Source organism: Delphinus delphis, chromosome 16, assembly GCF_949987515.2.
Source record: "Delphinus delphis chromosome 16, mDelDel1.2, whole genome shotgun sequence".
Taxonomy (NCBI): domain Eukaryota; kingdom Metazoa; phylum Chordata; class Mammalia; order Artiodactyla; family Delphinidae; genus Delphinus; species Delphinus delphis.
In genome coordinates, this window is record NC_082698.1 from 9,857,110 (window position 1) to 9,872,961 (window position 15,852).

The window sequence follows — 15,852 nt, forward strand, 5'->3', positions numbered from 1 at the left end:
AATGGTAAGTTTTACGTGTTTCAATTTACATTTATTATATTGTTACAAGTTTTTAAGTGTAGCCTTTATTAGGGTAAACATTGGTGGTGAAAAAGGAAGTATTTAAGGATCAAAACACATAGAGTAGAAATTTGAAAGAATACCACCCTTATTCATCATCAGGAGGGGTTTGCTATTAGCATTTTACTTAGGTAACCAGTAACCAGTATCTGAGTAGAGTCCTCACGGCAGTGAGCTGAGGCAGGAGGTGAAGTTGGTGTGGTTTTTGCACGCTGTAGACGATGAGTCTGGCATTATCCTGTTTTCCTCTGGTGACCTTTTTACAGGGCTTTGATGCCATAACGTCAGAACTAATCTGGAGTTCTTTCTGATAAGAATCATCTTGATGAATTCGTTTTATATTATGATTTCTGGGAGTCAAGAGGTTTTTTTAATTACCATCATATCACGAGTTTGACAACATTATGTAGTTTTTTCCCTTTAAAAAGATATTTCCACCAGGACAGTTAGGCAAGAAAATGAAATAAAAGGCATCCAGATTGGAAAGGAAGACATAAAACCATCTTTATTTGCAGATGACATGATCTTGTATATAGAGAATCCTAAAGACTGTACTAAAAAACTACCGGAACTAATAAGTGAATTCAGCAAGGTTACTGGATAAAAGATCAACACACAAAACTCAGTTTTATTTCTGTATACTTGCAATAAACCATCTAAAAATGAAATTAAGTAAACAATTTTCTTTATAATAACATCAAAAAGAATAGAATTGTTAGGAACAAATTTAGCAGAGCAGTGAAAATTTTATATTCTGTAAAATACAAAGCACTGTTGAAAGAAATTACAGAAGACCTAAATAAATGGGGGGGAAATTCCATGTTCATGGATCAGAAGACTTAATATTAAGTCTTCAAATTGACCTACAGATTAAATGCAATCCCTATTAAAATAGCAGCTGGCTTCTTTGTAGAAATTGATTGTTGATCCTAAAAGTCACATGAAAATTAAAGGAACCCAGGGCTTCCCTGGTGGCGCAGTGGTTGAGAGTCCACCTGCCGATGCAGGGGACATGGGTTCGTGCCCTGGTCCGGGAAGATCTCACATGCCGCGGAGTGGCTGGGCCCGTGAGCCATGGCCGCTGAGCCTGCGCATCCAGAGTCTGTGCTCTGCAACGGGAGAGGCCACAACAGTGAGAGGCCCGCGTACCGCAAAAAAAAAAAAAAAAAAAAGTAAAGGAACCCAGAATAGCCAAAACAATCCTTAAAAAGAAGAACAGAGTTAAAGACAATGTGATTCTGGTATATAGATAGACATATGTATTAGTGGACTAGAATTGGGAGTCCAGTAAGAAGCTCATATTATGGTCAATTGATTTTCAAAAATGATACCGAAGACAGTTGAGTGGACGAAAGCATAATCTTTTCAACAAATGGTCCTGGGTCAACTGGATATCCACATACAAAAGAATGAAATTGATTCCCTATTTCACATGATATACAAAAATTAACTCAAAATAGATTGGATCCAAATGTAAGGGCTACAACCATAAAACCCTTAGGGAACAAACATAGGAGTAAATCTTCATGACCGCGGATTTGGTGATGGTTCTTAAATATGACACCAAAAGCACAAGCAACAAAAGAAACAAATAATAAATTCGACTTCATCAAAGTTAAAAACTTGTATACTTCCAAAGACATCATCAACAAAGTAAAAAGGCAGGTCATAGAATGGGAGGGTGTATTTGCAAATCATATATCTGATAAGGATCTAATGCCCAGAATATATAAACAACTCTTATAGCTCAATAAAAAGCCCAGTTTAAATGATTTGAATAGAAAGAGGATATATGAATGACCAATAAGAACATGAAAAGAAACTTATCATCATTAGCTTTGACCCAGTGCAAATCAAAATCACAGTAAGATGCCACGTCATACCCACTAGGATGGCTACAATAGGAAAAGCAGATAAAAACAGGTGTTGATGAGGATGTGAAGAAATTGGAACTTCATACACTGCTGGTAGGAATGTAAAATGGTTCAGCCACTTTGTAAAACGTCTGGCAGTTCTTCAGTAGGTTCAACACAGTTATCATAGGACCCAGCAATTTCACTTCTAGGTATATATCCAAGAGAAATGAAAACACACAGAAACTTGTACACAAATGTCCATAACAGCATTATTTATAGTAGTTTAAAAGTAAATAACCCATATGTCCATCAACTGCTGAATGGACAAATAAAAATTGATACAGTAGTTCCCCCTTAAGCCTCAGGGGATATGTTCTAAGACCTCCAGTGGATGCCTGAAACCATGGATATACTGAACCCTATATACTATGTTTTTTCCTATATACATACCTATGATAAAGTTTAACTTACAAATTAGGCACAGTAAGAGAACATCCGAATTGCCAACATCACTACCCTTGCACTTGGAGCCATTACTGAGTAAAGGAAGGGTTGCTTGAACACAAGCGCTGTGGTATTATGACAGTTGACTTGATAACCAAGATGGCTACCAAATGACTAACAGGTGGGATACACTGGACAAAGGGGATGATCCAAGGGGTGGGATGGGGTGGTGCGAGATTTCATCACACTACTCAAAGGAGTGCACCCTTTAAAACTTATGAATTATTTCTGGAATTTTCCATTTAATATTTTCGGACTGTGGTTGACCACAGGTAATTGAAACTGAGGAAAGCAAAACTGTGGACAAGACGGGGGAAACTGCTGTGTGTCCCTACAATAGTATATGATTTGGCAATAAAAAGGAGTGAAGTGCTGATGCCTGCTGTAATGTGGATGAGCCTCGAAAACTGTGTGCTAAGTAAATCAGTCACAAAGATCACATATTGTCTGATTCTGTAGAGAGATTGGTACTGCTTAGGGCTAAGGAAGTTCGGGACAGTGGGGAGTGACCGCTAATAGGCATGGGGTTTCTTTCTGGGTTGCTGAAAATGCTCTAAAATTGATTGTTGTGATGGTTACACACCTCTGTGACTACACTAAAAACCATAGATTCGTACACTCTAAATGGGTGGATTGTATGGTGTGAGAATTGTTGCTGTAGAGCTGTTGTTGCGTATTCTGTCACAATAAGCTAAGTTTAGATTTGTTTGCTTAGTTTTCATTTTTAACGAAAAAATATTCTGAGTGAAATGACTAGCCAACAGTATTCCTTACAGAATACGAAAATGTGTAATTCTCCCTGAGGGATTTCCAAATCGATTTTTGAGCCTCCCACCAAATGGGCTTGAAGACCTCACTGATTGAGCTCAGTTAATTTCTGTCATAACTGCTGTGTATTCCCTTGCCTTGCCCTTTGCTTTCCCATACTAAAAAGCTTCCTCTCAAATTCTCTCCACCTTCCCCATACACTCCCCCATGGCAATTAAAACATTTGTTAATACCTCTTGTCACTTTACAGTGTTCTAAATCATGTTTGGCTTTGAACTTGCCAGAGTTGAGTTTGGTTTCATAGTTGGGTTCCATCATGTATTTATTTGTTCAAATTTTCAAATTCCATTATATCCCCGTTTTGCCCAATGATATTTAGCTTCGTTAATGTTACCGAGTCTACCATTTATACAGCTATCTTTATGAGAAACTGTATGTAACAAGTATGTAACTTGTTTTTATGTTTATGTTTTCATGTTCTTGCAATGCTGTAACAATAAATAAAGAAGTTAAGAAAACAGACTGTTTCATCAGTTTCTAGAAAGCCTAGAAGTTACAGAGTCTCTTTAAGAATAACGAATGAGTTAAATCCCCGTAGGAAGGAGAGGTAAAGCTTTGATCTCTAGGTTTTTTCCTTTGAAAGCACCCGTGATGTACAGTTCACCTCCTGTGAATAAAGAGCTGGGGGAAATCAAGCAGCTGCTGCCCACCAGAGTTTTCCTTCAAGATTAAAACATCACAGAGTTGACAGCATATTTGTATCACTAGAGATCAAATGCTCATCTCAGAAAAGGGTTTGCAGGATTGCCTTTGGTTTTTATTTTATGAAATTAAATTGTGATACGTTAGAGAAAGGAAAGATGGAAGAAGTTCGTGTTGGCGGACATTTTTAAGACATCTCAAAATGAGCTGGCAGCTTCCCGTAGATGAGATGACAAATGGCCTTTAACCTCAGAATGGCTTTATTTTTCTAGTATCTTCAAGATCCCCTCAAGAAGAGGCCTGTTGTGCTGTATCGGTTTAGCTGTGTAGCTTTTTGTCTACAAATGCTGATAACATGTGTCAGGCAAGCAACACACATGATTACAGGAGGGTTTTGTGAGGATCTTTGCTTTTTTTTTTAACTTTAGTAAATAAATCAACTAATTTTCAGTGTTTTAAGTGTCTGGTAGAATTTTTCTTGTTTAGGTTTTAAATTTAAATTTTAATACTAATTATATAGATTCTACTAAGAATCAGAATCTGCCTTCATTGCAGATGAAATTAATGGTTATAAAACTGCAGACTGCTAATCCCAGAAAACACAATTGTAGTTTGTATAATGATAGTCAGTGGTTTCTGAAGTTGATGCAATACCCATCGAAAGGGTAATTGACTTGATTTTCTGGCCGTAATGTAAGATGTGGCTAGAATGTAATCCAAAAGACTCTGTATTTAAATCTTTAAATTCATCTTATGGAATTGTTAAACTCTGAGAACGTGGATGGACTATTTGGGGAGGCAAGGAGGAGAAGGGTCGGAGAAAGGATTGTGTGTGCGGGCCGACATCACTATTTCTGTATTATTTGAGTTCTTAAAAAAGCATTACTTTTATGGTTTAAAAAGATACAAAATAAGAAGTGGATGTGCATTTTATTGAGTATTCAGTAATTTCGTTGATGACTAATTCCTAGAAAATGTTAAGGTTAGTTCAGGTTATTGAAATATCAAGTTTTAAACATTTTACAGTGTATCTTTTCTTTGTTTCTCTTACACTCTGTCTTGTTGATCTGTTTCCTTTTTCAAAAGTACTGGCGGTTTTAGATTGATACTTTGGCACCTTTGGGTAGGCAGAATTCTAAGTTTACATTCCAAATTGGAGCTGCAATTTCAGTGTTTTTAGGTGGGGAAAGATGTGCTTGATTGCTACTTTTTATCTCTATGATGTTTCAGTACCTTTTTTTTTTTTACAGTCAAAGTGTGATAATGGGAACATTTAAGAATTGGGGGCAATTAAGAAAACTAATTTGAATTTCAATACATTTATAAAAAGTTTCAGTTAAGTCTCAGTATTTTGGTGAAATGGTGATAGAATGTCAGGAACACAGCATTTGGAATAGTAAACAAACAACAGCAGTAACTGTAACTACAGTGCCATGAACTTCCGAAGTATTTGAGCTATATTGAGACCAAATATATTTGCGTCTCCCATGACTTGGATATATTAACATTGAAGGCAATGAGGAGAGGATTTTACAATTCATTATTACCACTTTTTGTGGTAATTACATGTGATGTTAAAAAATCAACAGCTGGTTGATATCTACTTTTTGAGTATATTAAGCATTTGACTACTTTAATCCAGAACAAAGGCCTCAGAAGTATTTGGAGTAAAAAGAACTATTGAACTTGATTGATTTCTTTGCTATAAGGTTCTCTAAAAATGCTATAAATTAATTGAGAAGTTTTATGAAAATTAGCTATATAAGTTAAACGATAGACTCAGCACATCACAGGCCAGTGTGTGTTTCGGTGGTTGAATCTTAAAGCTTTTCCTGTAATCTTAATAAACAGAAATGAAATATATTTTTTGACAAATGAAACAATACAAAATTTCCTACTCTCTAAGAGGAGTGCACTCTAAAATAGTTGATGTAAATTATACATAATGGTGGGTTTTTCCTAATCTTCTGTTTTCATTTTTATATGTCATACTAGAAAAGAATAAAAATTAGAGGGTGGCATTTCATTCTAGATAAAATAAGATAATGGCATATCAAATCTTAAGTTTTTATTTGTTAAAGTGTTCCATTCATTTGAATTTTAAAGGATGTCTGTCCTAAACTATTTTAGGATAAAGGTTTAAACTGAAACATCATTCTGTGTAGTTAAATATAGACATGCTTTAAAATGCCATTTTAAAAAGTCAGGGTTTTAGATTTAGCCGGTTTTGTGCAATTTTGCCACTGTCCTTGCTTCTCTCCTTTGCTCTTCTTACTGATCTTTTCTATTTGTATTAGTTTCTAAGCATAATTGAATCTAACCTTTTCCTACTAGTAGCATTTATAAGCAGGTGATGGAGATTTCTGTGTTGCAATCCATGTGCTTTAAACTGTCAGAAACTGACAGCAGGAACCAGGTCCCTGCCTTTTCCTTTGCTTGTCATTTACCCTGGTAAGGGATGTGGTAACCTAGTAAATGTCAAATATTTAGTTGTTTTAAAGTATGTGCATTTTCTGCTTCCGTTGGATAAAGTAATTTGTAAGAAACAACACATATTTTGAAGTCCAACGAGGTACACCAAAGCCACTTGAAGTATTTACAACAGAGAACATTTAATTCACGGAATTGGTGATAACAGGCAGTGGTATTGCTGAGAGTCAGGAGCACAGAGATGTGACCCAGAGAGTAGCAACAGCAGGAAACCACTGCCACCCCTGGGCTGAAGAGAAAAGGGGCTCAGGGTCCAGGGAGGGCAACCAATAGAAGCTGGGTAGTTCTAGGCAAAGGGAACAGTTAGAGATAAGTACTGTTAACAGGTTAATGTATGTTTGTCCAGATCTTTTTCTATGCATATACTAGGCTTTTAACACTGAACCTATTTTTTTCTTCACTTAACAATCTATTTTCCTTTGTCTTTTTAATAGCTGTATAACATTTTACTGTATGGGTATACCTTAACATGTTTATTAACCAGTTCTCCATTATGGACATTTATGTTGCCTCCAGTTTTTTAGTATTACAGAGAGTATTGCTGTAAATATCCTTACACATATATATAAACACTGGTGTGTTTGTTTTTCTAGGACAGTGGTTCTCAGTCCACCTCTTAGGCTTAAGAAAATACTGATGCTCAGGTTCCATTGAGACAAGTTTTTAAATCAGGATCTCTGGGAATAGGATCCAGGCTTTGGTATTTTTTAAAAACTCTTCAGATGATTCTCATATTTAGTCAGCTGTGGGCTGATTCTGAGCACTGGTCTTGCTGAGTCAATGATTTAAAAAAAAAACATTTTAGTAGATGCTGTTAACATTGTTTTCTGTATTAGTTAGGATTAAGAGCAACTGCCAATAATAGAAACCTAAAATAATTTGTCTTAAGGTAGTTTTTTTCTGTTTTATGTAGAATTCTAGACAGAGGCAGTCCAGGGCTGGAATGGCCGTTTTGTTCCACGAAGTTCTCAGGTACCCAGGTTCCTTCTAGCTTTTGTTTTTGCTGAACCGAGAGAAAGCTGCAAGACAGAGGTTAGAGCTCCTACTGTGATATTTATGCTCTAAGCAGCAGGATGAAGGAAGGGCTGAAAAAGGAAGGAGGCAAAACCCTGGGCCAGCTGTCCTACAAAACCCTTTACTTGTATCCTGTTGGCCAGAACTTGGTCACAGGACCACACCCGGCTGCAAGGAAGGCTGGGAAACAGTATGCCCTGCTAAAAACCAGGAGTTCTTCTATGTGGAAGAAAGGAGAACCGATAGTGGCCGTCTCCGAGAAAGCTGCAAGCATCTGCCCTCCTGCCTGCGCAGCACGAGTGCCCATCGCCCCAACCTGGCCAGTTCAAGTCAGCCCAGACTGCTGAGTCAACAGAAAGCCTCACTGCAGGGATGGAAACTTCACACAGTGAATGTTGGCTCTGGGAGAGGCAAAATAAATTTAAATCAGACTCAGGAAAGATGCTGGAGAGCTGTAAACTTCATCATGTATGAGAAAATAATAAGGACATTGAAGGCCATTTGAAAAATTGCATACAATTCCTTGTCTGTCTCCCTGATGTTTCAGCTCTTTTTGTGGAGGGAATTTACTGTCTTTCAGCAAGGCATTTGTTATTTATTAACATACTCAAGTTAGTCTTAATACTGCACAGTGTCATTTGAACATACTGCTCAGAGAAGATATCTTAATACATAGTACATAATTTTTATACTTCAGTTAAACATTCTTAAATTAGGAAATGAAACGTGATTTGATAGGCGCTGGTTTTAATCCATATTTTTTGTTAATGCAGTGGATGGAGATCGCAGTCAGGAACCTGACCGCCTGCAGGTGTTTTACAAGAAGGCCATAATGCCTTACGGTGTGTATAAGAAGCAGCAGAGAGACCCGAGCGAGGAGGCCGCCGTGCTGCAGTACGCGAGCCTGGTGGGGCAGACGTGCTCCGAGCGGATGCTGCTCTTCAGAAACTGAGTCAGCTCAGTCGCCTCTCTGCCCGGGCACTCCTGCCAGCGTTGTGCTGCTGACGTGTGCAGCAGTGCAAGTTCATTCCCCGGGGGAAACTCTGTAACCGTCCGCAGATTAGACTTTTTAATTTTGATGGCTATATAGCTTTTCTAAAATATTTTGTGGCAGTGTATTTGTGAGAATCTCATGGTTAATATAAAGATTTTTAAAATGTGTTATGACCGAGACTCATAATCGAGGTTTATCATTTCGGAAGTCTGTTTTATGAACAAGAGACGGTAAACTTCTCTTGTTAATATTAAAACAAACTGTTTCCTCAGAGCCATTTAAAACATTCGTTTATGCTGAAAGACCTTAGGTGTGGGGAAGAAGTGGGAATTCTGTGTCATCACTTAGAAAATGTCTTCTCAAGGCAACAAAACTGAGCTGTTACTCAGTGTTCAGTATTACATTACTGCCGAATGTTATACTATGTAGTTTAATAGAAAACTTGAAAAAAAGGAAATAGTACAAACTTCCAAAAAAGGTTGTTTGTTGTGTTAACATCGGATGTCTCTTTACCCAGGACAGTCCTATTCGTGTCTGCTGTCTTGGCACAGTTATTTTTCCCAGAATAATTCTTACTCGTGCTCCCTTTTACTCTCCAAAATATCCCAGTTTGGACAATAAAATACGTGATTACCGTAGCTATATATTATATTGTCGAAACTGGGATACTTTGCGTTATTTCTCAGATCTAAGAAGTGCAGTTTTTTTAGAAAGTTGTTGGCTCCTGCCTTGACCTAAGCCCCATCAAAGGTAAATATAGACTAATTTTTATTTCCTTAGAACTCAGGACACTTGTTTTTGGTTATTGATTAAAAGTTAGTTTCTATCTGACTGCTTTTATAGCTGTGCCACGCATTGCATTCAAGTGAAGCAGGAATCATCTTGACCTCTGTTCCGGGGCAGGAGGCGAAACCACCCGGTTCTTGCCCTTTGATTTGGGGGTCAGAGAGGAGACACTACACTTACTAGTCTGCAGCAGAGGCGGGTCCTTCTTTCCCTCTCCCTTCTCTTAGTTGGTCCTTCACTCATTCAGCAGATGTCCCTTGTCCCCCACCTTCAAGGTGGCAGGCACTGTGCCAGGAGGTGGGAGGGGGGCACGCGAGTCGAGCTGTGCTGGAGGTGGGGAGGGACAGAGGAGGCTTACTCTCCTGTGCTCTTTCTCAGCTGACCACCACCTGCTGCCACCTGCTTGGCCACTGAGTCCTTTTCATTTCTCATTTTGCCCATATTTTCATTTTCTGTTGATTTATCTTTTAAAAAACCGTGTTATAAAACTTAGTGGCTTGAATCCCACTACCGATTTTTAAACTTTTAAATTCACTGAGTTTAGGTATAAAACATTAGAAAATAATTTCAGCTAGCTAGAATAAAAGGAAGGATCATAAAACAATGGTTTTAAAAATCAGATGTCTAGAAGTTCAACATCCAAATAAATTGTATTTATTCATTCAGAGAGAGAGAGAGTGTGTGTGTGTGTAGCGCCTACCATGAGCAGGTACTTAGCTAGCTGGGGATGGAGTAGTGATGGCATGGATTTTGCATTCTCTGGAATTTTGTCCTTCAAAATAGTCTCCCAAGAGCATTTGATAGACTCTTACTTAGAACTGCCTTCAGAATCTGTAGAACATATAAGAAAATATTTCCCTCTAAAGTGAAGATAGCTTAATTTTTTAATTTATGAAAATGATACTTTAAGCAGCTAAACATTAAGCAAAGCATAAATAAGAAAGTAAGAATGACCTGAAATCCTATTGAGTTGAAAGAAATTTCAAAATAGGACTTCAGAAGCGTTGTGAGTAATCTCAGTATTATTAAAATAAGTAGGGTGGGTCCATACCTGGTACCCTTGGCATTGGCATGTCCAGGTTGATGTCATCAGGTGCGTTACACAAACTTTCATCTTAGTGTGTAGAATGGAATTCATTAAGATCACAACTCAAGTATCAGATGAAGAGAAAGCTTGGATCTTACTTCTTACCACAACTCTGGTGTTTTCCTGCAGAGTTCAGTTTAGGATCCCTTCAGAGGAAAAGGATTAAGCCCCCTCTCTGGAACCATGGTGCTCTCCCTGTGCGTGGCTTTCTAGGTTGGCTCCATTGAAGCTCCAGAGAGAGGTGGGGACGAAGATTCTTCTACTCGGTTGCTATTTTCGTGTGTTGTTTTTCTGAGAGTAGACAGTGTGTTGCTCCTCATGAACAAGGTGTCTTCAGAAGATGGTTATTTGTTCTTTTGAGCCCTGCTGAGTGAATGTTGATAGTGGGCTAGAAAAGGACAGTCAAGGAAAGTGACTTGGCTCGGTCAGGTGACAAGCAGTCTAGCTGAGAAATCTGATTTTGCATTAACGGCTTTCATCTAAAGCAGGATGCATGAGAACCTTTCAAAGATAGTTTATATCTTTTCAAGGCTGGAAGCTTTGCATTTACAATCTTAGTGCTGCAGTCCCTTTCTGATTTCAGGTAAATTTATATACCTGCCTCCCTGTCTTGGGAGCAAAAATGTAATAAAGATTCCCCATGCTGTCATCTTTATTTAAATTATTTCAGTTCTGTGAGATTTTTGTTATCTTATTTTTTTTTTAAATGTAATCTGAGCACTTTCTTTATATTCTGAAAGATAGAGGCTATTACGAGATGAATATATTATTCATTTGATTAAAATTATTTAGATAAGAAGTTATTACTGTTTACGTTTGCTTTCAGATATTAGCTTATTCTAATTTTTATCCATTTTTCAAAATATCAGTTGTATATGATTTCTTATGTTTTGGAATTTATTATGTAAATGAATCTTTTCAGATTTCCGGACACTATATGGTTTCATTTGGTAAAGCTTTATATTATTTCAGTAGAATAAAGATGAGAAAGATGATGATCAGCTACTTAAAACGTATCTACTGTTGCTCACTTTAGAGAAGGAAATGAAGTGGAAACAATTGGGAAGTGTTTGAATTAGGCTCTAGTTACTCAAATGTGGATTATTTTCCAAAAGAAAACCAGTGACTGTAAGACAAAACACGTTTGGTTTTTGCATGTGATAGTTTTTGCTCTTGTATATGCTTTTTGAACAGTCCATTTGATAAAGCTTGAATGGAAAAAATAAAACTCCCTGTCTGCAGCGGCTGTTGGTGGTCATTACTTAAAGGCCAACGTGTCCATCTTTCGAATTCTTGGCACATTTCACCTGCAGTGAGTATGCAGGAAGCTGAGGTCGCCACTGGCTACGTGAATGACAGTGTTTAATTTGCAGTAATTGGAATCTCAGATCACTTAGTCACCTAAATCAAAGCATGATGGATTTCTTTCTCAGGAATAAATAAAAGTAAAGTATTACCTTTGGGTAAAAGAATGTCTGTTCCCTAATTTTTCACAAGATAAATCAGGGAATAGACATTCTTTTACCCAGAGGGACTCGAAATAATATTTAAGTAGCAAACTCAAGTATAAATTTCTCTTAAAAAGTTTAGTTTTCAGAGAAATTTTCATAAATACCTCACAAAGCAAAGTATGCTTTCATCCTTCGCAAGAGTCCACAGCATACTTCTAGAATACATTTTAAAGTGTTTTGTCTTTTTACGGTTCAGGGGACCCTGGTGGGTTTATGATAAAATGAATCCTGTTTCCCAAGTGATTTGAATATTACTTATAAATCCCACTGATATTTTTTCCAGAATGGAAATAGCTTTATTATTTTTCTTATTTGAAATGGATAGTGTTCACCAGAAGACATTTAGACAGTATAGAAAAGTGTACCAGAGAAAATAAGTCACTTACAATCCTGTCACTATTACTACTGTCATTCACATTTTGGTGTGTGTCCTTTCAGACTTTTTTCTACTTACATTTATGTATATGTTTTATTTTGAAATAAATGTGAAATTACGCTATGTATATTGTTTCATAATTTTTTCATCTATTTATTTTTTTGAACATCTTAATTTACTGTGAAAATGAAAATAGATTGGAAGAATAGTCATTTAAATGGCTGTATAATATTCCACTGTGTCTATACTCTTTTGAGACAGGAGGTTTAAGACTTTAGTCCCATCTTATGGATGACAGGAGTTGTAATTGATCGCATTAATTGTTTTTCTCAGTTCTTTGTAACACTTGGCAACATTGTTCTTATTCCTCATTGCCTGATTCCCTTTGCCTTTCACTGGACAATAGGAATTTTCTCCTTACTTGAAGTTTCAGAAAAATGTGTGGCTTTTAAAACTTAGTGCCCCTCCTCTCATTGTCCCTCAACTAAATATTTCCTGGGAGACCTACACTATTGTTTTTACAGTTTGCACACCTCTAAAATTTCCAGTTAGAAAATGTCTTATTTAAACGCTTAAAGTTATTTAAAACCATTTAAGCTTCTGATTCATTGATTCTTTGTAGAACAGAGGTCTTTAAAATGCGTGCCTGGAAAGGGTGGATAACCATACCACTATTTTTAATTTAGCTCAGTTTTTTACGTTTAAAAGTATGTTGGCTGTTTAAGATTTAATTCTAAGTAAAACTGCATTTTTCATATCCAGTTAGTGTCAAGTTGGTGTCTTCAATCCAGTCCTATCCAGAAAATATTTTCCAATTAACTGTTGCAGTTAGACCAAACATTAAAGTTGCTGAATATGTTTTGCATGCCAAACTTTTATTCTTTTAGACTCCAGAGTAGCTTGGAGATTTGTATAGCTTGGTTTCCTCGTCACATCTCTTCACCTGCAATGTGAAGAAGCAATTCCAAATAGAAGTGCTGTTTTTTTTTTAAAACAAAACAAAACAAAAAACCCCTAGCATAGCACATCTTATGTTATGTGGCACTTGTGATTTTTAATAGTTAATTACCTGTTAATATGACACTCAAAAGTAAATGTTTCAGCCACCTTGGAGGCAGAGAAAGATATCCCTCACTTGTCTGGCAGGTATAAAGCAGACTGTTAGCAACGACCACAAATATCTTCGTTTCTTTCATCGTTACAATTTTATTGAAGTCAGTATGCAGAAAGTGGTTTTAAAACATTTATTTATCATTTATACGTTGCCAGCTAGAGCGATTTGTACCAGAACGGTATAAATATTGTACTCCCAACTTGCATGATTCAACTCTGTGATTTTGGATCACACTTGCCCCTGAACCTTAATTTTTCATGCTTTTTTGTCAGTCTCTGCCAGGGTCTTAAAATCATTTAACATAGGCCTTTTTTTTTTTTTTTTAATTAGCATTAAATGAGAACTCATGAATACTTCATGAAGTCCAATTCATCACTTTGTTAATTAGGTATTCAGTGAGTCTGAATAGCATCTCTCAACTAATGGAGCTTTTTGATCATGAAACAAGAAAAACAGCATTTTAGGCTTGTGGATTCAGTGCTTAAGGCTCTTGGCTCAGTTGTATGTGGACAGTTGTATGCATTTTTCCAGCTCAGTTTAAAATATTGAGAGATGGCCAGATTGTAAGTTGGAAGCTAACCGTTACTGATGTTATTTTATTGACCATTAAAGCAAAGATTGTGTGTGTGTGCGCACGCGCGCGCGTGTGTGTGTATATTTATGTATATATATTGGGTCGGCCAAAAAGTTCGGGTTTTTCCGTAATAACACACAGTGAGAGAGTGTACTTAATTAAAGCATGCTGGTGATAGTATGATTTATTCTCAGTTTTCATTCAAAGGGTCAATTTGATAAAGGGTTTGGATATGTAAGACTGTTGTAGGGACTCCCCTGGTGGTCCGGTGGTTAAGACTTCGCCTTCCAATGCATGGGGTACGGGTTCGATCCCTGGTCGGGGAGCTAAGATCCCACATGCCTCAGGGCCAAAAAAACAAAACATAAAACAGAAGCAATATTGTAACAGATTCAATAAAGACTTAAAAAATGGTCCACATCAAAAAAATCTTTTAAAAAAATAGACTGTTGTAGAAGTCATACAAACTGATAAAGCTGTTCTGTCCAATAACAGCCTGTAGCCACATGTGTCTATTTAATTAATTAAAATTAAAATTTAGTCCCTCAGCCTCACTAGCCACATTTCAAATGCCCAACAGCCACATGTGGCCCCAGCTGTTGTATTAGTTTCCTGGGGCTTCTGTAACAGGTTACCACAACCTGGATGTCTTAAAACAACAAGAATTTATTTTCACGCAGTTTTGTAAGCTAACGTCCCAAATCAAGGTCTGGCAGGACCATGCTTCCTCTGATGGATCCAGGGAGAATCTTTCCCTGCCCCTTCCAGCAATCCTGGGGGTTTTTGGCTGGCAGCTGCGTCCCAGTTTCTGGTGGTTCTGCTTTCGTGTTCACGTGGTCATCTTCCCTCTGTGTTTGTTTCTCTGTGTCTTCTCATCTTTTAGGACTCAGTCGTATTGGATTTAGGGCCCACCCTAACCCAGTATGACCCCATCTTAATACATCTGCAAAGACCCTGACTCCAAATAAGGTCACATTCACAGGCACTGGGGTTAGGACTTCAACATAGCTTTTGGGTGGGAGGACACAATTCAACCCAGAGGAGCTGCCATGTTGGACAGTGCAGATACAGACCCCTTCATCATTGTAGCAAGTTCTATTGGACAGTGCTGCAGTAAGGCGATTTTTAAAACTATGTCATGATTTGATACTTTTTTAAGGTTTCTATATGGCAAAACACCATGGAACTACTACAGCAAAACGTTTGGGGCAACTTATTTTGACACTTTCTGGTCTCTCTTAATTTCCATTGTGCAGTCTACTCCATCTTTGATTTACATGCATCTATGCATATGTATGAATTTGTGGTATCTCATCACCCTGGGGCTGTGTCAGTTTCCTAAGTTACCTGCCATGTCATGATTTAAACTATGTACAGAGATAGTGTTTCTTTAAGAACAATTTGAATGGAAGATTAGTTTAGAAATGTACAGGATTCCTGCTATTTTATTATTTCCATTTTTATATTGCATCTTTCTCATTGTTCTAGTTACATGTTAATTTTGATCAAATAGAAAAAATTTATAAATTTGTCAAAGTCTGAATCTATAGCAATAAAAGGATCTAAATGCATCCCCCAAAAGCAGTCTACCAAAAAATTATGCAGTGACTAACTTTGCAAAAGGAAAGTGGGAAAAACAAATGCTCATCATATCATCTCTCTCATACTGTTTAATCTACAGCTGGTGGTTACCTCACGTGCATAAGTGGACTCAGAAGACAGATTAGACTGATTTACAGCTCTGCTTTTTAAAGATTTTTTTATTCCTTTATTATTATATATTTCAGGGTAATTTGGCTAGCCTACTTCTAGCCAAAACTGTGTCGTCAGTGTTCTCAGCATGAAGCTCTTTAGGAATCTCAGTAGAGGCATGTTACTTAGATACGGAGAAGTTAGTTTGGAGGTACTTCACCAAAACCGCTTGCAGACCCCCGTGAGCAGAGCTGCCAGTGGTGGGAGATCAAAGGAGCCTCCGAGGTCGGTCACGGGCCACTGGGAGCTCCACACAGTGTGAGG

General features: G+C 37.4%; 1 protein-coding gene across 8 annotated transcripts in view; it reads left to right on the forward strand.

Annotated features, from left to right (window-relative positions):
* ATE1 (arginyltransferase 1) overlaps positions 1-12,273 on the forward strand; it is a 160,072-nt gene extending 147,799 nt beyond the window's left edge. For all 8 annotated transcript variants that reach the window (XM_060033924.1, XM_069541502.1, XM_060033928.1 and 5 more), the window contains one exon: positions 8,168-12,273. In XM_060033924.1, coding sequence (XP_059889907.1) covers positions 8,168-8,346 — 179 coding nt within the window. In that variant the 3' untranslated portion in view covers positions 8,347-12,273. The remainder of the gene's footprint in view (positions 1-8,167) is intronic.
* Positions 12,274-15,852: the final 3,579 nt, after the last annotated feature.